At 39.8% G+C, this 14,039-nt stretch overlaps 1 protein-coding gene across 2 annotated transcripts in view; it reads left to right on the top strand.

Moving 5' to 3' along the window:
• Positions 1-310: 310 nt before the first annotated feature.
• Positions 311-14,039, top strand: part of mapre2 (microtubule-associated protein, RP/EB family, member 2) — a 14,434-nt gene continuing 705 nt past the window's right edge. Inside the window, exons 1-8 of one of the 2 annotated variants that reach the window (XM_036005342.1) lie at positions 445-463; positions 7,362-7,523; positions 9,395-9,522; positions 10,212-10,357; positions 10,492-10,708; positions 11,362-11,510; positions 13,026-13,184; positions 13,417-14,039. The exon at positions 13,417-14,039 is cut by the window's right edge and continues 705 nt beyond it. In XM_036005342.1, coding sequence (XP_035861235.1) covers positions 7,402-7,523; positions 9,395-9,522; positions 10,212-10,357; positions 10,492-10,708; positions 11,362-11,510; positions 13,026-13,184; positions 13,417-13,515 — 1,020 coding nt within the window. In that variant the 5' untranslated portion in view covers positions 445-463; positions 7,362-7,401 and the 3' untranslated portion in view covers positions 13,516-14,039. Of the gene's footprint in view, positions 464-7,361; positions 7,524-9,394; positions 9,523-10,211; positions 10,358-10,491; positions 10,709-11,361; positions 11,511-13,025; positions 13,185-13,416 lie in introns of both variants that reach the window. The other variant, XM_031294080.2, reaches the window with a different exon arrangement.

The raw sequence follows: 14,039 nt of genomic DNA, 5'->3' as shown, positions 1-14,039 counted from the left end.
TATATTTCTTTTTTTAGATATAGGTCATATATATGTATGCGTAATCCTCTATTATTATTTTTTTTAATAATTGCTGTTATTCATTTGATACTAAAATATTTTATATTTTGGTGGATTTAGCCCATTTTTATGTTGAATAAATATTTAGTTTACGGAAATATTTTGCGTTTCTCTGTGGGAGAAAGTGATGTGACACCTTATGAATACATCCCATGTGTGACACAGAGCGACAAGACGGAAAGCTGTCGGATGTTCTGAATGATCAACGCATCAAGGCGTGATTGGTCAAACTTACTACAGATGTCACTAGCGGGCCAACCAGCTGGGACACCGATGAAGCGTTGTCCAATCAGCTGCCCTCTCTCAGCTCATCGTCTAGTGAGAACGGGCGTTTGAGGGTGGGGCGACTCAGCCGTAAAACAGCATTTTTAACACATTGTAACCTGCGGATCGGAGTTCACTGGTAAGTCAGATTTGTTTTGCTGAACATTTCCAGTCTGTAATTTGACCTGAGACGTGCAATATGTTGTGTAAATGCCTATGGAAAGCCAAACTCGGAGCGTATTTACGTGTGTGCCGGTGGTTCGTATGGTGATGTTACCCAGGGGTTAGGGCATATGTCGGCTGTCACTATTCTGACAAAGCCGGAACAAAGTTAGCTTACGTTACTGTAACTCGGCGGTTAGCTGAACAAGATGTACTACCGTTACTGTAAGTAACGTCTGGCTTGCTAAAACACTATTCTTTTTTTTTTTTTGCTTTGCCATTGTTTGACTCTGTAACGTTACGTATGTAGCCTGCTTTCCAATCGTTTCTCATTTAACTGGCATTCCCAACACGAAGCTGTGTTAGCTTCATTCACGAGAATCACTGCTGTGAGCTGCTTCGTTACGGAGTTGTTTTTTAAATCTCAGAAATTGGCAAGACTGCCTCGTGTTGTCCTCAGTTAGCTATTTCTGACCAGTGGCGTGCACTGGGACAGACGAGAAGAAGAGGGGGTGACCATGGACCTCCTTGGTCTTTTGTCTTGAATGCAAAATTGTCCTTTTCCAATGCCAAAAAACACCCATTTTCTTTACACACGTTGTATTTAAAGGAATGGCGTAAAAGTGTAAACAATGTAAAATATGAGAAAGCAGGTCTCCCTGGTCCTGGCCCTCCCTGTCTTCATTTTGATCAGGTTAGATTTGGTTTGATTAGGTCCTCCTGAAAGTGTTTGTGCACAGCCCTGACTCTGTAAACCCTTCTCTCTTTGTCAAGAATATTTTACACCCTGAATATATAATATCCTTAAATAGCCAGCAAACCATTTAACCTGCCCAACCCACAGGATAACACTGACCTTGCTATTTTTTGAATCTTGAGGGCTGGGTCTGTTGGGTGGAGCTGACACCCCTCACCCACCCACTTGATTACCCTGTGCAGGCTAAAGCCTGGTAAGATATGAATGTAGAGAGCAAACACAGCGCTGTGTTTGCTCTCTTTTCCTCTAATCTGAAATACCTTGTTAACAACAGCCAATGATTTATTGTAGCCTAACATACAGCATTAACAGCTGTCTCTAGAGACTGTAAAGCAAGCAACATGAACGTATAAGCAAAAAAGCTAGATTATCTTGCTTGCATGATGTGTTTCTAGTCTGTTACCCACCCGATTCTATCATAGCTACTTAAACCCACTAACCTCAATCAATTCCGACAAATTCATCACACTAAAATACAAACCACAACATTCGTGGTGTGTATATGCATTGAGGTAACTGTTTCCCAAAGTGACAGCACTGGACTTTACACATAATTTGTCTGGCGTTTCGTTCATTCTTTACCCCTGCAAGTTGGGCTGCAGCATATTTATCTATAGCTAAACTTTAAGTTCAACGGTCTTGAAACATTTAAGGCCATGTTCAGACATTATCACTAGGGGTGCACCGATCCGATATTAAGATCGGATATCGGTCCCGATATTGACAAAATAGCTGGATCGGGGATCGGAAAAATTAACAGATCCACGGTCCTTTAGTCTCTTCCACATGGTGGAAGGAAGGTATAAGGTGGAAGGTATACAGTGTATTATTAATTCAACAATGCTATCGGGTATCGACAGATACACAAAGCCCAGGCATCGGTATCGGTATCGGGACCGAAAAAGTTGGATCGGTGCACCCCTAATTATCACTGCGTAAAAAAACACAGCACCCTAAATCATTTCAAACCCGGCGTTGTTCGGCAAAAAGGTGGAACCTCCGAGGGAAGCCACGCCCCTTTCTGGGGAGAAACAATCCCGCGTTCCCCATAGACGACGACAGAGGAAATGTAATTTGCTCCAAACTTTTACTTTGAACAACAGTTACTACTGATGGATAGCTAACGTTAGCTTTAGTGGGAGGTTGCTAACAGTTTAGCAGCATCAGACTGTCGTCTACAATTAAATCTCAGCTTATAGATCGAACAGTTGGTTATTAATAACAGGTTGATTAATTACAGACGACACCCACCGTGTTGGGTCATTGATCTACTGATACAGGGGGAAAGACTGAGGGGACATGACGGCGATCAACCTTAGTTTATTAAGATATCGTGAACGCTCAGGTTCAGGCAAAGTCACACAATAAACATTAGACATGTGTATAAAACAAACCATCTGTTTAACAAGAAACAATCCACACACATTTGTCAAAATTATGATCCAAACACACGTCAAATTGCATTGACTTCATCTGTTTTCTATCCCCCAAAATGGGGCGCGGCCTCGACTTTTAGTGAAGTACCCGTATGTGCCGGTAGTACGTATGCACTGCGTTGTGTTTAACATTCCTGGTGGATTACTTTTCAACATTGTAAAATTCTTAGTATTAAAAGCCATTATGTAGCTGTTTTGGCATCTAATAGGCCTTCAATTTCACAATTCTATTTTCCCAAATTGGACTTTGATTGTATTCAATGATCTCACTCGTACCCAAAACAACAACGCTGTGCTGAGATTTAGTCTGAAAGCCCGGAAATACAGATATGTCTTTGGTTTTTCATTTTTGAAAAATAAATGCTAGCCCTTTGTTAAGCGCACCAAGGAGGACAACCCCTCTACAGGTAAAGTCATTATGAAAAACAGGCAGAGGGCATGTGTCTCTCATGTTATGGCCTAATATTTACATATATTCTTAGGCTTCACAGTCTGAACATTTGTTTTAAACAGACAGACATGCATGCTTTACCTCTGTGGTGAAACTTAAAGCCCTGTCAGACTTGAAAGTGGCAAGTTCATTTCAATAACTGTTGCTGCCCAACTTAGCAGTGGAACAGTATGGGAAATGCAGTTGCTGCCCATGTGAACAAGCAGCACAGAATTTCCTGTTTTCTTGCTGCCCCTTAAGTTTGACCAATTTTTTGTAGCCGGTCACATTTTTGCTGCTTGCTGCCAGATACAAAGCGGACCTGTGTGCTTGCCATTGTGTGATTGTGATCAGACCAATTTGCAGCAGTTGTCACTTTGTCTGAAAGAGTATTTAGCATTACTGTTGTAGAAATGTAGCACTGCATGCATACAAATAAAAACACTTAATAGAGTAGCTTTAATGCACATTTCAGTACAATGGTTAATAATTGCAGTCACAGTCAAATTATGCAATCCGTGGCACATATATCCTCTTTTCTGACATGTGATTTTTAAAAGCTTCAGTGTGATTAGTTTCAGCTGAGTTAATGAGAGTGAAGATTTAAATTATGGCCATAATTTCACTGCAAAACACGGTTGGAATTTGAAATATGTGTTGAAACGTCTTCAAAGCAAAGGTTTAGAAGAAGGCGACTTCAATAAGCTGTGGCTATACACAGTACAGTATGGAGAATAAAAATCCTGTTGAATAACCATAATAGGCTAAGTAAGTGTAGTAAATATTGGAACTGGTGTAAGACAACTCAAAAAGGAGGTAAATAATATTGGAGAAAATGAATTAGAGTTCATTTGTTGGACATTTATCTTTTATTTTTGTTGATTTATCAGAGATCAAGAGTCTGTCTGTATGCTCTATGTAAAAGTTCATAAGTTGGATAAAGAGTGACCTCAACTTTGGCCTGATGGTGGCACCAGAGAAACTGTTTTGACATCCCTTACTACATTTTAAAAGCCTCGATGGACAGTTTAAAATAGTATTCATCATTTTGACAACAAAAAAAACAACTGCTGGCACTGCAATTGAAGGTGTTAGTGTACACTATGATAATAAGCCCTGTTAAAGGCTCCTAAAACATGCTTCCTTTCCAATAAGGTAGGGCTTTGATGATTTGTACCAGAAGAAGCAAAGAAAGTGCGTACAACAAAACATTTTGCCTAGTGACCTGACTAATACTGACAAGACTAGGTTACTTGTCAGACCCTCCGTGATGTGGACACACACACACACACACACACACACACACACATTCTACTTTATGATGAATCATGCACAAATTGAAGGAGCTAATGGGATTACATTTCACTGGGATTGTACCTCGTACGATTTTCATGTGACAAAAAAAATTGATTGATTGACAAAATTGATTGATTGACTCAGCCTGACCCAAAACAACTCCAAACTGATAGTACATGAAAAAAAAGTTTAAAGCATTACTGGCCAAAAAAAAACTGATGGTGATGCTTTAGATCGTTTGTTGATCTCAAAAAGTCTGTACCTGCATTTCTTTAACTGTCTGTGTTTTAAATTTCACATCAAAACTAAAAGGACTGTCATAGAAGGTTGACTTTTAAAAAAAGCAACAAAACAAGTAAAAAAAAACTGCACGGAAAAAATGAAGGCAGTAAAACAACTTTACAGAATAATAGAAATGCTGTAACCTTGCGCTGAGGCCTTTGCTGCCGTCAGGCCCCTGACAGCAAAGGCAAAGCTACATCAGTAGAGTTAAGGGCTGTATGATTTGCTATACTTAATGCTTAAAATCCCTGTATAAAAACAGCTGTGTTGTATTAGCTCAATGTTGTTATGTAGTTGTGTCATCAAATCAGTTTTTCATCATGCCTGTTAAATACATGACCTGCTGGCCCACACACAGTAGCTTCTTATCAGTATCTCTGATTACTTACCATGTTAATATAAGTTGGCCTCGACTCATACAGATATTTTAATACTAGGGGTGTAATGATCCATGGGACAATTGGACCGTTGTCAGTCTCACAATTTGACAAAATAAAGTTTTCATTTCAATACAGAAAAAAACAAGTTGTAGCTGAGAATTCACCCCTTTTTAAATGTAGTACAAGACTTGAATGAAACGGTGTAGTTTCTCTGAGCTTTTCAGAGCGGTTGCTCAGCAGTAACACACAACAGAAGTAGTGTTTCACAATATAAAAGCAACCGATGTAGCAACGCAAACAGGAGATATCTTAGCGACAACAGCACTGCAACACAACACCATGTGTGTTGAATTGAGATCTTTGGATAAACGATAAAGCATATTGTAACACCCCTGTGTATATTTGTAAATTCATGCACATTTTAGAGCTAAATGATTAGTCGGTTAATCAAGTCGTTGGTCAGAAAATAAATCGGCCACAATTTTGACAATCAGTTCATTATTTAAGTCATTTGTGCAAAACTGTACTGGTTCCAGCTTCTCAAATGTGAATAGTTGCTGGCTTTCTTATTCTTTTATGATAGTAAATTGGATATATTTTGGTACAAACCGTGTATATATTTGGGACTGTTGGTCTGACAAAACAAGACATCTGAAGACATCACCTTGCCTTGGGCTTTGGGAAATGGTGATGAACATTTTCCCCTATTTCATGACTTGATTTTATAATCCCAAAACAATCTAGATTAATGAAATTTATTTTTATTATCCATTTTTGTTTTCTAAAAAGAATGCACATCACAAGTCAGTCTCATTTATTTTTTTGTAAAGAAGTAAATATGTATTTTCTGCATTTTCTGCCTTCGTCTTGTTTTGTTGGAAATATATATAGATATGATGGAGTCGCTGTCAGCGGTACCATATGAACAGAAAATATTTAGGTGAATCCTTGATAAAAATAAATATAAAAAAACCACGATTTTATGGAAAAGAATCAATTTTAAAAATTGTTGCAAAAAAACAAAATCACGATTCATAGGACTTTTTTCCCCACCCTGATAATCTACTGGTTATTTTCTTGATTAAATTGTGAAAAATCCATATCACAAGTTCCCAGAGTCCGATGTGATGTCTTTGTCCGACCAGCAGTCTAAAATCCAAAGACGTATAGTTATCTATCGGAAATATTCACACTTGAAAAGCTTGAACCATGCACAATTAATAGATAATCATAATTGTTGCTGATAAAGTTAGTCAATTTAGAGCTGGGCGATATGATGATATTGTCAAAACAATAGAAAAATGTGTATTGTATATATTTTTCATATCGTTTCTATTACAATGTCGAAAAAAACAGCGGCCGAACTGTGTAATGGCAATATTTACATAATGTGGACGACGCTTTCCGTTCTGATCCTTGCACATTATGTTCATTTTGCACTCAAGTTCTTAATAAAATGAGAAAATACCAGTTCTTTTCATTAATCACAAATTTAATTCACACAGGAGTATACAAAAATGGGCTTAACCATGTGGTTATTCCATATAGACTTTGTTGATTACCAGCAAACATGCTATATTGTATAATGTATAATGTTATCCAGATGTGAGATGACCTATATCTGAGTAAAAGATTTTGGCCATATCACCCAGCCCTATGTCGATTTACTAATTTATTAATCATTGAATTAATCGACTAATCATTGCAGCCCTACAACATTTTAGTAGTTGAATTGTTGTGTTTTTATGGTGATATTGTAATTGATTGATTTATATGGTTAGTAATCATCGAAACATTTTACTGCACTTCCTCATACCATGTGTTGCAATTCTTTTCATCAGCACCACGTTTATTAGGATCTGCCTGCTCTTCCTTTTAACCCACATCACATCTATTGTGTGTTGTGATTTAATAATCACCTAAAGATTTGAAGGGGAGGTCTGGGCGGGCTGCATTTTCCTTTTAATCAAATTCATACTTCCCAGTTGATTGGGTATTGTATTGTCTCTGAGTATTTGATGAGCTGCCACAAAGTTGATCTGCATCTCAAAAGCGACGGGCATTGATCTGACCGGTGATGATGCTTTTTTAAGCACTCGAGTGATCAATGAAATTTGGAGTACTGAAATAGCCCACCATAAGGAAGAGGCAGACAACCCGTCACGTGGTACAGGGTGCAGCGACGTCATTAGGGCAGAGATTTGTGGAGAATAAGCAGACAAGGAAAGAGACCCGGAGGTGCGGCACTTTCTTAGCATTTGCATCGTTCCTGTTGTTTTTTTTTTCCTGGCCAGAGAGAGAACAGATTATCTGTTCAACATTTTAGAGACCCAAATGCCCGGTCCCACCCAAGCCCTTTCCCCAAATGGAGAGAATAACAACGACATCGTCCCGGACAACGGAACCAACATCATTCCTTACAGGAAAAATACAGTGCGAGGAGAGCGCGCCTACAGGTAAATCAGTGTAATGATCCGCATTTGATTTCATGTAAGAGCAAAATAATAATAAAAAGAGAAACACTGCTGCAGACAGAACCCTGCATTCCGGCCTGTTCCTCCTCCTCGTCGTGTGTTTGGTTTTTGCTTTGCACCCATCCGCTATTCTCCCCTGTTATCTCTCAGTCTCCTGTCATATTAGCCCTCTGTATGTGGCGTAAATCGCTCTTAAGTTAGCTTAAGCCCTTCCTTTGCTGGTATATTGCGCCCAGAATTATAGATGGCACCAGTATTATGTTGTCAAGTGTTTTGGTGCGCAATGGCACTGGTATGTTTTGGAGGAGTGGATCGTTAAATGACAGGAATACACAGACAGCCGCCGCTGCTGGTGCTAGTATATTCCCCACCGTGACATGACACTTCGCAGCTATCTAATAATCCCTAATAATATCACGATGTGCGTGTGTTTAGGGGGGGGTGACGTTTTAATTTGTGAAACCCCTCACGACCTGCTGCACAAGCCCGATTCCCCCCGCTGTTTGAATCCAGGCATCAGCCCAGCCCCGGTGTCGGCTGGCTATCCCTGCCCGGCTAACAAAGCATGCTAGCAGCACATACATCCGCTTTGTTGACATGACATCGGCTGGCCCAGTTTCCTTCCTTCCCAGAGAATCAGTCAACCGATGATCTGCTGCTGCAGTGTTGTGATAGCCCAACTTCAACGTTGAAGGGTTATTATTACCCTGCATACACTGGTGTCGGCTTGTGGATAGTGATGATGATGATGATTTAGCATGATTTAACACTATATCAGTCGCTTAAAAAAAACTAATAAAGAGGGGTGTTTTAATGCAGCTGGCGTGCCGTTCCCTACTGTTGAATTAAGATGTAATGGTTATGATGCAGTCTTAATTTTAGTAAAGGGAATTAAAGAGGAGTGCACACTTCATTAATGTATATGATAGTAAATATTTCTGAGCATTACTTTGTCACATGTGCTAATATACAGACACTGTACGCATGGTCAAATCGGTTACATAATGGACTTTAAAGGACTGACTTCAACTTAATTGCTAATGTTTGTTAAAATGGGTCAAGATATACATTGGTGGTCTTTAATAAACTTGGCTGTTCTGGTATACCACATGTTTGGGAAACACGGACTGAGGCCCCTTCCAATGTTTCTGTCACTAATGACATTATTTTTAAGCATGTATTCATTGTGTTGTAGCCATGCTGTTTAACTGCTTAATCTTTAGTTTAAGCATCAAAGTTTGAGATGGCACATGGTATGCTTTTGGTTTATAGACCTGAACATCCCTTGTGTAAGTGGTGCAGGTGCCCTGGAAGCAAGCGGGTAAAATTACAACATCTTTCCTATACAGCTTTGCTATGGCTTCTTTTTACCATGCAGGTCAAATCAGATTAAAGGATCCCTGGCACAAATTCAAAGAGGACCTACAAGGTCTGCTACAACGTCAGTGTTAATATAGCAAAGGTGCACTGCTAAATAAAAAAGGTGTTACCACCATACACCATAAGTGTAGAGATACTTTAGTCCAGTCTGTTTTGCCATAGATGCAGAAAACTATTTGAATAGTACTGAAAATTACCCATTTTTCGCCATCCTGCACTGGAGGGTTAGTTTTTTAGTTTATTATCATTATTATTATTATTATTATAATTTATTATTGTATCATTAAAGTATGTTTTGTGTGTACACTGTGTACAGATTTAGAGCTGAAACAATTAGTCTATTAGACGATCTTTTAGATAAAAAAATGTATCAACAATGTTAATAACAAACCTAAGGTATGAGGAAACGACACCTTTTGATTGTAGATGCATCATTGCTTTTGTTTTTAAGTGTTGTTGTTTTTCTGTTGCAGTTGGGGGATGGCGGTCAACGTATATTCTACCTCAATAACCCAGGAGACTATGAGCAGGCATGACATCACTGCCTGGGTTAACGATCTTGTCTGCCTAAACTATACAAAAGTGGAGCAGCTCTCCTCAGGTACGAACAGAATGAAATACTTCTTTCTATCCTCTTCTCTCTGCTTGCACTGCGAATGTCGAAGCTGTGGGAAGCATGTTTTAGAGATTAGGCTACATCTTCGCCTGTCGAGCACAGGGTTCACATAATTCTGTGTAAGCTGGCAGTTAAAGAAACCTGTGGAAACATGCTCACCTCTCCCTGGCAGAGAGTTGTCTATAAATAAATGTGTAGCCTGCCATGTTTCCTGCTGGGACCAAGTAATCCAATTTCAATCACTCTCTGCCCACAGAAACACAAACACACCTCCCTTTTCTTAAGTTGTAAACTACTTGTTTGATGCAGATTACCGCTTAAGTGCTTTCTAGTTTGGTTTATGTGAGTTTTATCTGATAGCTGCAACGCTATCAGGTTGAGCTGGACTGGTGCCCTCTTTTTAAAATGGATAAAGGTCTAACTAGGCCTCAGTTAATAATAGCTATGTTACCAAGAGTCTGCATTAATAGTTATCTTTTTAAGGAAACAGGGTCATTGATCTGGACTTTGAAAAAGCTCCCAATCTTTTTTTTCTCTTATATCCAATCTTCTTTTATTCTGCTTGATTTTTGTCGTGCAAAGGCAGGCACGATAAATCCCAGTCTGTTTCTGGGCTCTAATTTTCAAGCAAGGGATTATGTAATCAACTAACTTTTTTTTTTTAACGTCTTTAGGAGCTGCGTATTGCCAGTTAATGGATCTGCTCTTCCCTGGCTGCATCAGTCTTAAGAAGGTCAAGTTTCAAGCTAAATTGGAGCACGAGTACATTCACAATTTCAAACTGTTGCAGGCATCTTTCAAACGGATGAATGTGGACAAGGTAAATTTGCTTAACCTGACTTAATCCCTGTTCAAGGTATATGCAATTAAATTCTTGCTCCACACTGCATGTGCTTTGAGTAAACTGCATGAATTTATATTTTGATTCTCTTTTTCTCTCTTTTTTTGTTTCAGATTATTCCTGTGGAGAAACTGGTTAAAGGCAGATTTCAAGACAATCTCGATTTCATCCAGTGGTTTAAGAAGTTCTTTGATGCCAATTACGACGGTAAAGAGTATGACCCAGTTGCAGCCAGACAGGGTCAGGATGCCATTCCCCCACCTGACCCTGGTGAGCAGATCTTCAACCTGCCAAAGAAGTCCCAACATGCAGCCAGCTCCCCTACTGCAGGTGAGCTTCATCTGCTGCAGAAAGGAAAGTGAAGGTTATGTTAGTTGTAGTTTATATCTATGACGTTCCGCTTCTGGGATTGCTCTTGTTCTGCCGTAAATTCCGCCGGATGTCACTCTTTTCGGATGTCCCGTTACCTTCCGCTTTCTTTGTGTGTTGTAATTTAAATTCCGGTGGATTTATGAGGACTATGGTTAACTGCTCCTCAGATCTCTGCAGGGTAAATCCAGACAGCTGGCTAGATTATCTGTCCAATCTGAGTTTTCTGTTCCACGACTAAAGCAACCTTTGAACGTACACATGTTCTACCAAAACAAGTTCCTTCCCGAGGCTATTTTACAGTGGCACCGTGGCTCCGCTTGGAGCTTAGCACCGCCCAAGACGATTGTCATTGGTTTAAAGAAATGCCAATAAACCAGAGCACGGAGGAAGGTCTGGCAATGCAAGTATATGTGAAATTTTTGCAGATACATGGGCATGTTTTCACATGTATGTACCTGGCCCATGGTATTTATTTTCACATCAACAACTCAAGTGATTATTATGTCCAAGCTCAGAACACTGTTGTGTAATTTTCTGTGAGAGAGTTACTAAGTTAATATGACGGTGCAAGTCATCCATCTCTGAGTAGTAAACCTTTTTATCTGCCGTAGGCGCATCAAGGTCGAGCTCTACAACCCCCAAGTCCTCAACACCAACATCCAGACCCTCGTCAGCCAAAAAGATCCCTGCAATTGCAACACCAACTCCTGCCAAAGGAGAGAAAGAACTGGAAGCACAGGTCACACAACTAACCGAGCAGGTATGTTTATAAAAAAGCTCAATTCTGACCACTGGCAACCAACAATCGCAGCACTAACCTCTTGGTTTTCCTCACATTGCTCACATTCTTACATCCTACACTTGTTAACCGCACCGATGGTAGTAGTAGGGCTGCAGCTTATTAATCGTTTTATCATTAAAGTGTTGTTAGTCTATATCAACGACGTTTCATTTTCGGGATTGTTCAGGTGCTGCCAGAAATTCCGCTGGATGTCCCTAATTTTCGCTGATCTCGCTGGTGTGCCAGAGGTCGCGCACCACTCTATTTTTTTCAGCAGCGCGCGACAAAGCGGAAACGGGAAGCATGAACGAGCTCCTGGGCAACCGGATGCCAGGACTCTCAGAGTGACTGCAAGTCTCTCTTGTAAACTTACTGGGTTAAGATGAGTTCTTTTTATGGTGAATGAAAGGCTTGATCCGACGAAGTAGGTCATCGAATCAAATTGAAACATTGACATCAATGCTGCTGCCAGTTCCATAGACAGTATATAAACTGGACCAACAGATCCCGTTGCTCTGGATGGAGACCAGTGAAGGATATTAGAAGTACTTTTCCGGTGAGCGCTGAGCGTTACTGCGCAGCCTCCAACTGAGCTCGAAGACGTAAATGTGCCGTGAGCAACCTGTCTGAAAGTTGTAAGTCTTCTGGTAGCTGTGCCAAGAGAAATCTCAATCATTCCCAATCTTGCAGAGACGGAGAGCGTAGGTATATGTAAGGAGATAACATAGGTACAGGCTAATTATTGCTAACTAAAATGCTAGTTAACATTAGTAATTAAACTTAAACAGCTAATGTGAGTCGAAACTGCCTCCAAGCTTCTCCTGTACTATACGGTAATTCCTCTACTATGCGACAGTAAGTCGCGTGGTTATGACATAATCGTTAGCCTATTTTTTACAAAAACGTCTGCTACAGAGCCATAATGTGAGGTACATAGAATTGAATTTATAATGGTACCAAATGAAGAGAATGCAGTTTTACTTGACAAATGATAAAATGGATCAATAGATTATCTAAACCATGATAAAAAGGTAAAGATTGAGTTTCAATCCATAGAATAATCAATTAAGCAACATACTCTGGACGTCTCCAGTTACATGTGACGTGTACACTTCAGACAACTTTAATCGATATTTTTATAAAAACAATGTATCAAATGACAATGTGAAATGGGTCAGTCATAGTTATGAACCTACAGAGAATTTTAACCTGAATGCATCCAAACAAATACTATAAAATGATTGCAGGTTTAAACATTGTACATTATTTCTGCTGAACTTTTAATTGATCTAATACATATCGAAGTCCTTTTAACATGCAACAGTTTTATTAAGCTCTTACATCAGTTTAATGCAAAACTGTGTGTGTTACTCATCTGATGGTTGTATTTGTGACTGGTTATTCTTCGCCTTTTTGTCACTAACCAAAGTCCACATATTTGTGTGTATTTTGATAGTGATGCTAAAAATAATCTCATGAATTTAATATTTGTAGATGAATACATTAAAGTTGGCACTGGAAGGAGTGGAGAAGGAGAGGGACTACTACTTCAGCAAGCTGCGAGAGGTGGAGCTGCTGTGCCAGGAACATGGTGAAGAAAATGCCCCGTTTGTCGAACGGCTAATGGAAGTCCTTTACGCTTCAGACGAACAGGTCAGTCTGTGACCCTCGATTGATCTAAACAGGATTCAGGACAGTTGGAAGCTGTTTTTGTCCTGACCTAGATACAATGTTGCAGCAGTGTACGCCAGTAAAATCATGTGAAAGTTATTGAGCGGTTGAAAGAGATAAGAAGTCACTCTTTGTGTATAATCACATGTGTGCCTTGGAGCATACTTCAATAGCACTAGTATTAAGCTTGTCTGTTGTGTGTGTCTGTTTTTAGGAAGGGGCAGAGCTGGCTGAGGGTGACGGACAGGAAGTGGACCAGCAAGCCCATGAGGAGGCACCAGATGATCAGCAGGAGGAACAGGATGAATACTGACTGCCATCGTCCCTCACTGCAGTCAGACCCCTCCTTTTTAATATGTGAGAACTGTTAAAGGATTTTAATTTTTTCCTCATGGTTTATTCTTTTGTTCTCTCCAAGACTGAGCACACAAAGCCACCTCCTGAATAGAAGCACCATCACCGGTTTTTATTTTTTGTATCCCTCTGCTCACTGTTCGATGTTTTTTGTGACTTTTGGTGAACGGCTGTGGCAGGTTTGTGGTGACTACCTTCACCAGCAGAACACGTTCAGACCATCACAGAAGTTTCCAAGGACTGTGTGGGTGGAAAGTCAATTCAAATCCTCCAGTAGACGTGATGAAATGCTGAAGTTTAGACAGGTAGCTGTTACCTGTCAGTGCAAATGTTAACTTCCCAGCTTCTCTCCTTTTCAATTTTATTTTGTTTTTTTTATTTTGCATATCAACAATATTAATCACAAGAATGCAATAAGCAAAGCCCTAAAAGGGCTCGTAGTAGCTCTTATTTAACCTCCTTCCATATGTTGCACTGACATTT

Source organism: Sander lucioperca, chromosome 9, assembly GCF_008315115.2.
Source record: "Sander lucioperca isolate FBNREF2018 chromosome 9, SLUC_FBN_1.2, whole genome shotgun sequence".
NCBI classification, from domain to species: domain Eukaryota; kingdom Metazoa; phylum Chordata; class Actinopteri; order Perciformes; family Percidae; genus Sander; species Sander lucioperca.
Note: the sequence above shows the minus strand (reverse complement) of the source record. Positions and strands in the feature narration are given on the sequence as shown.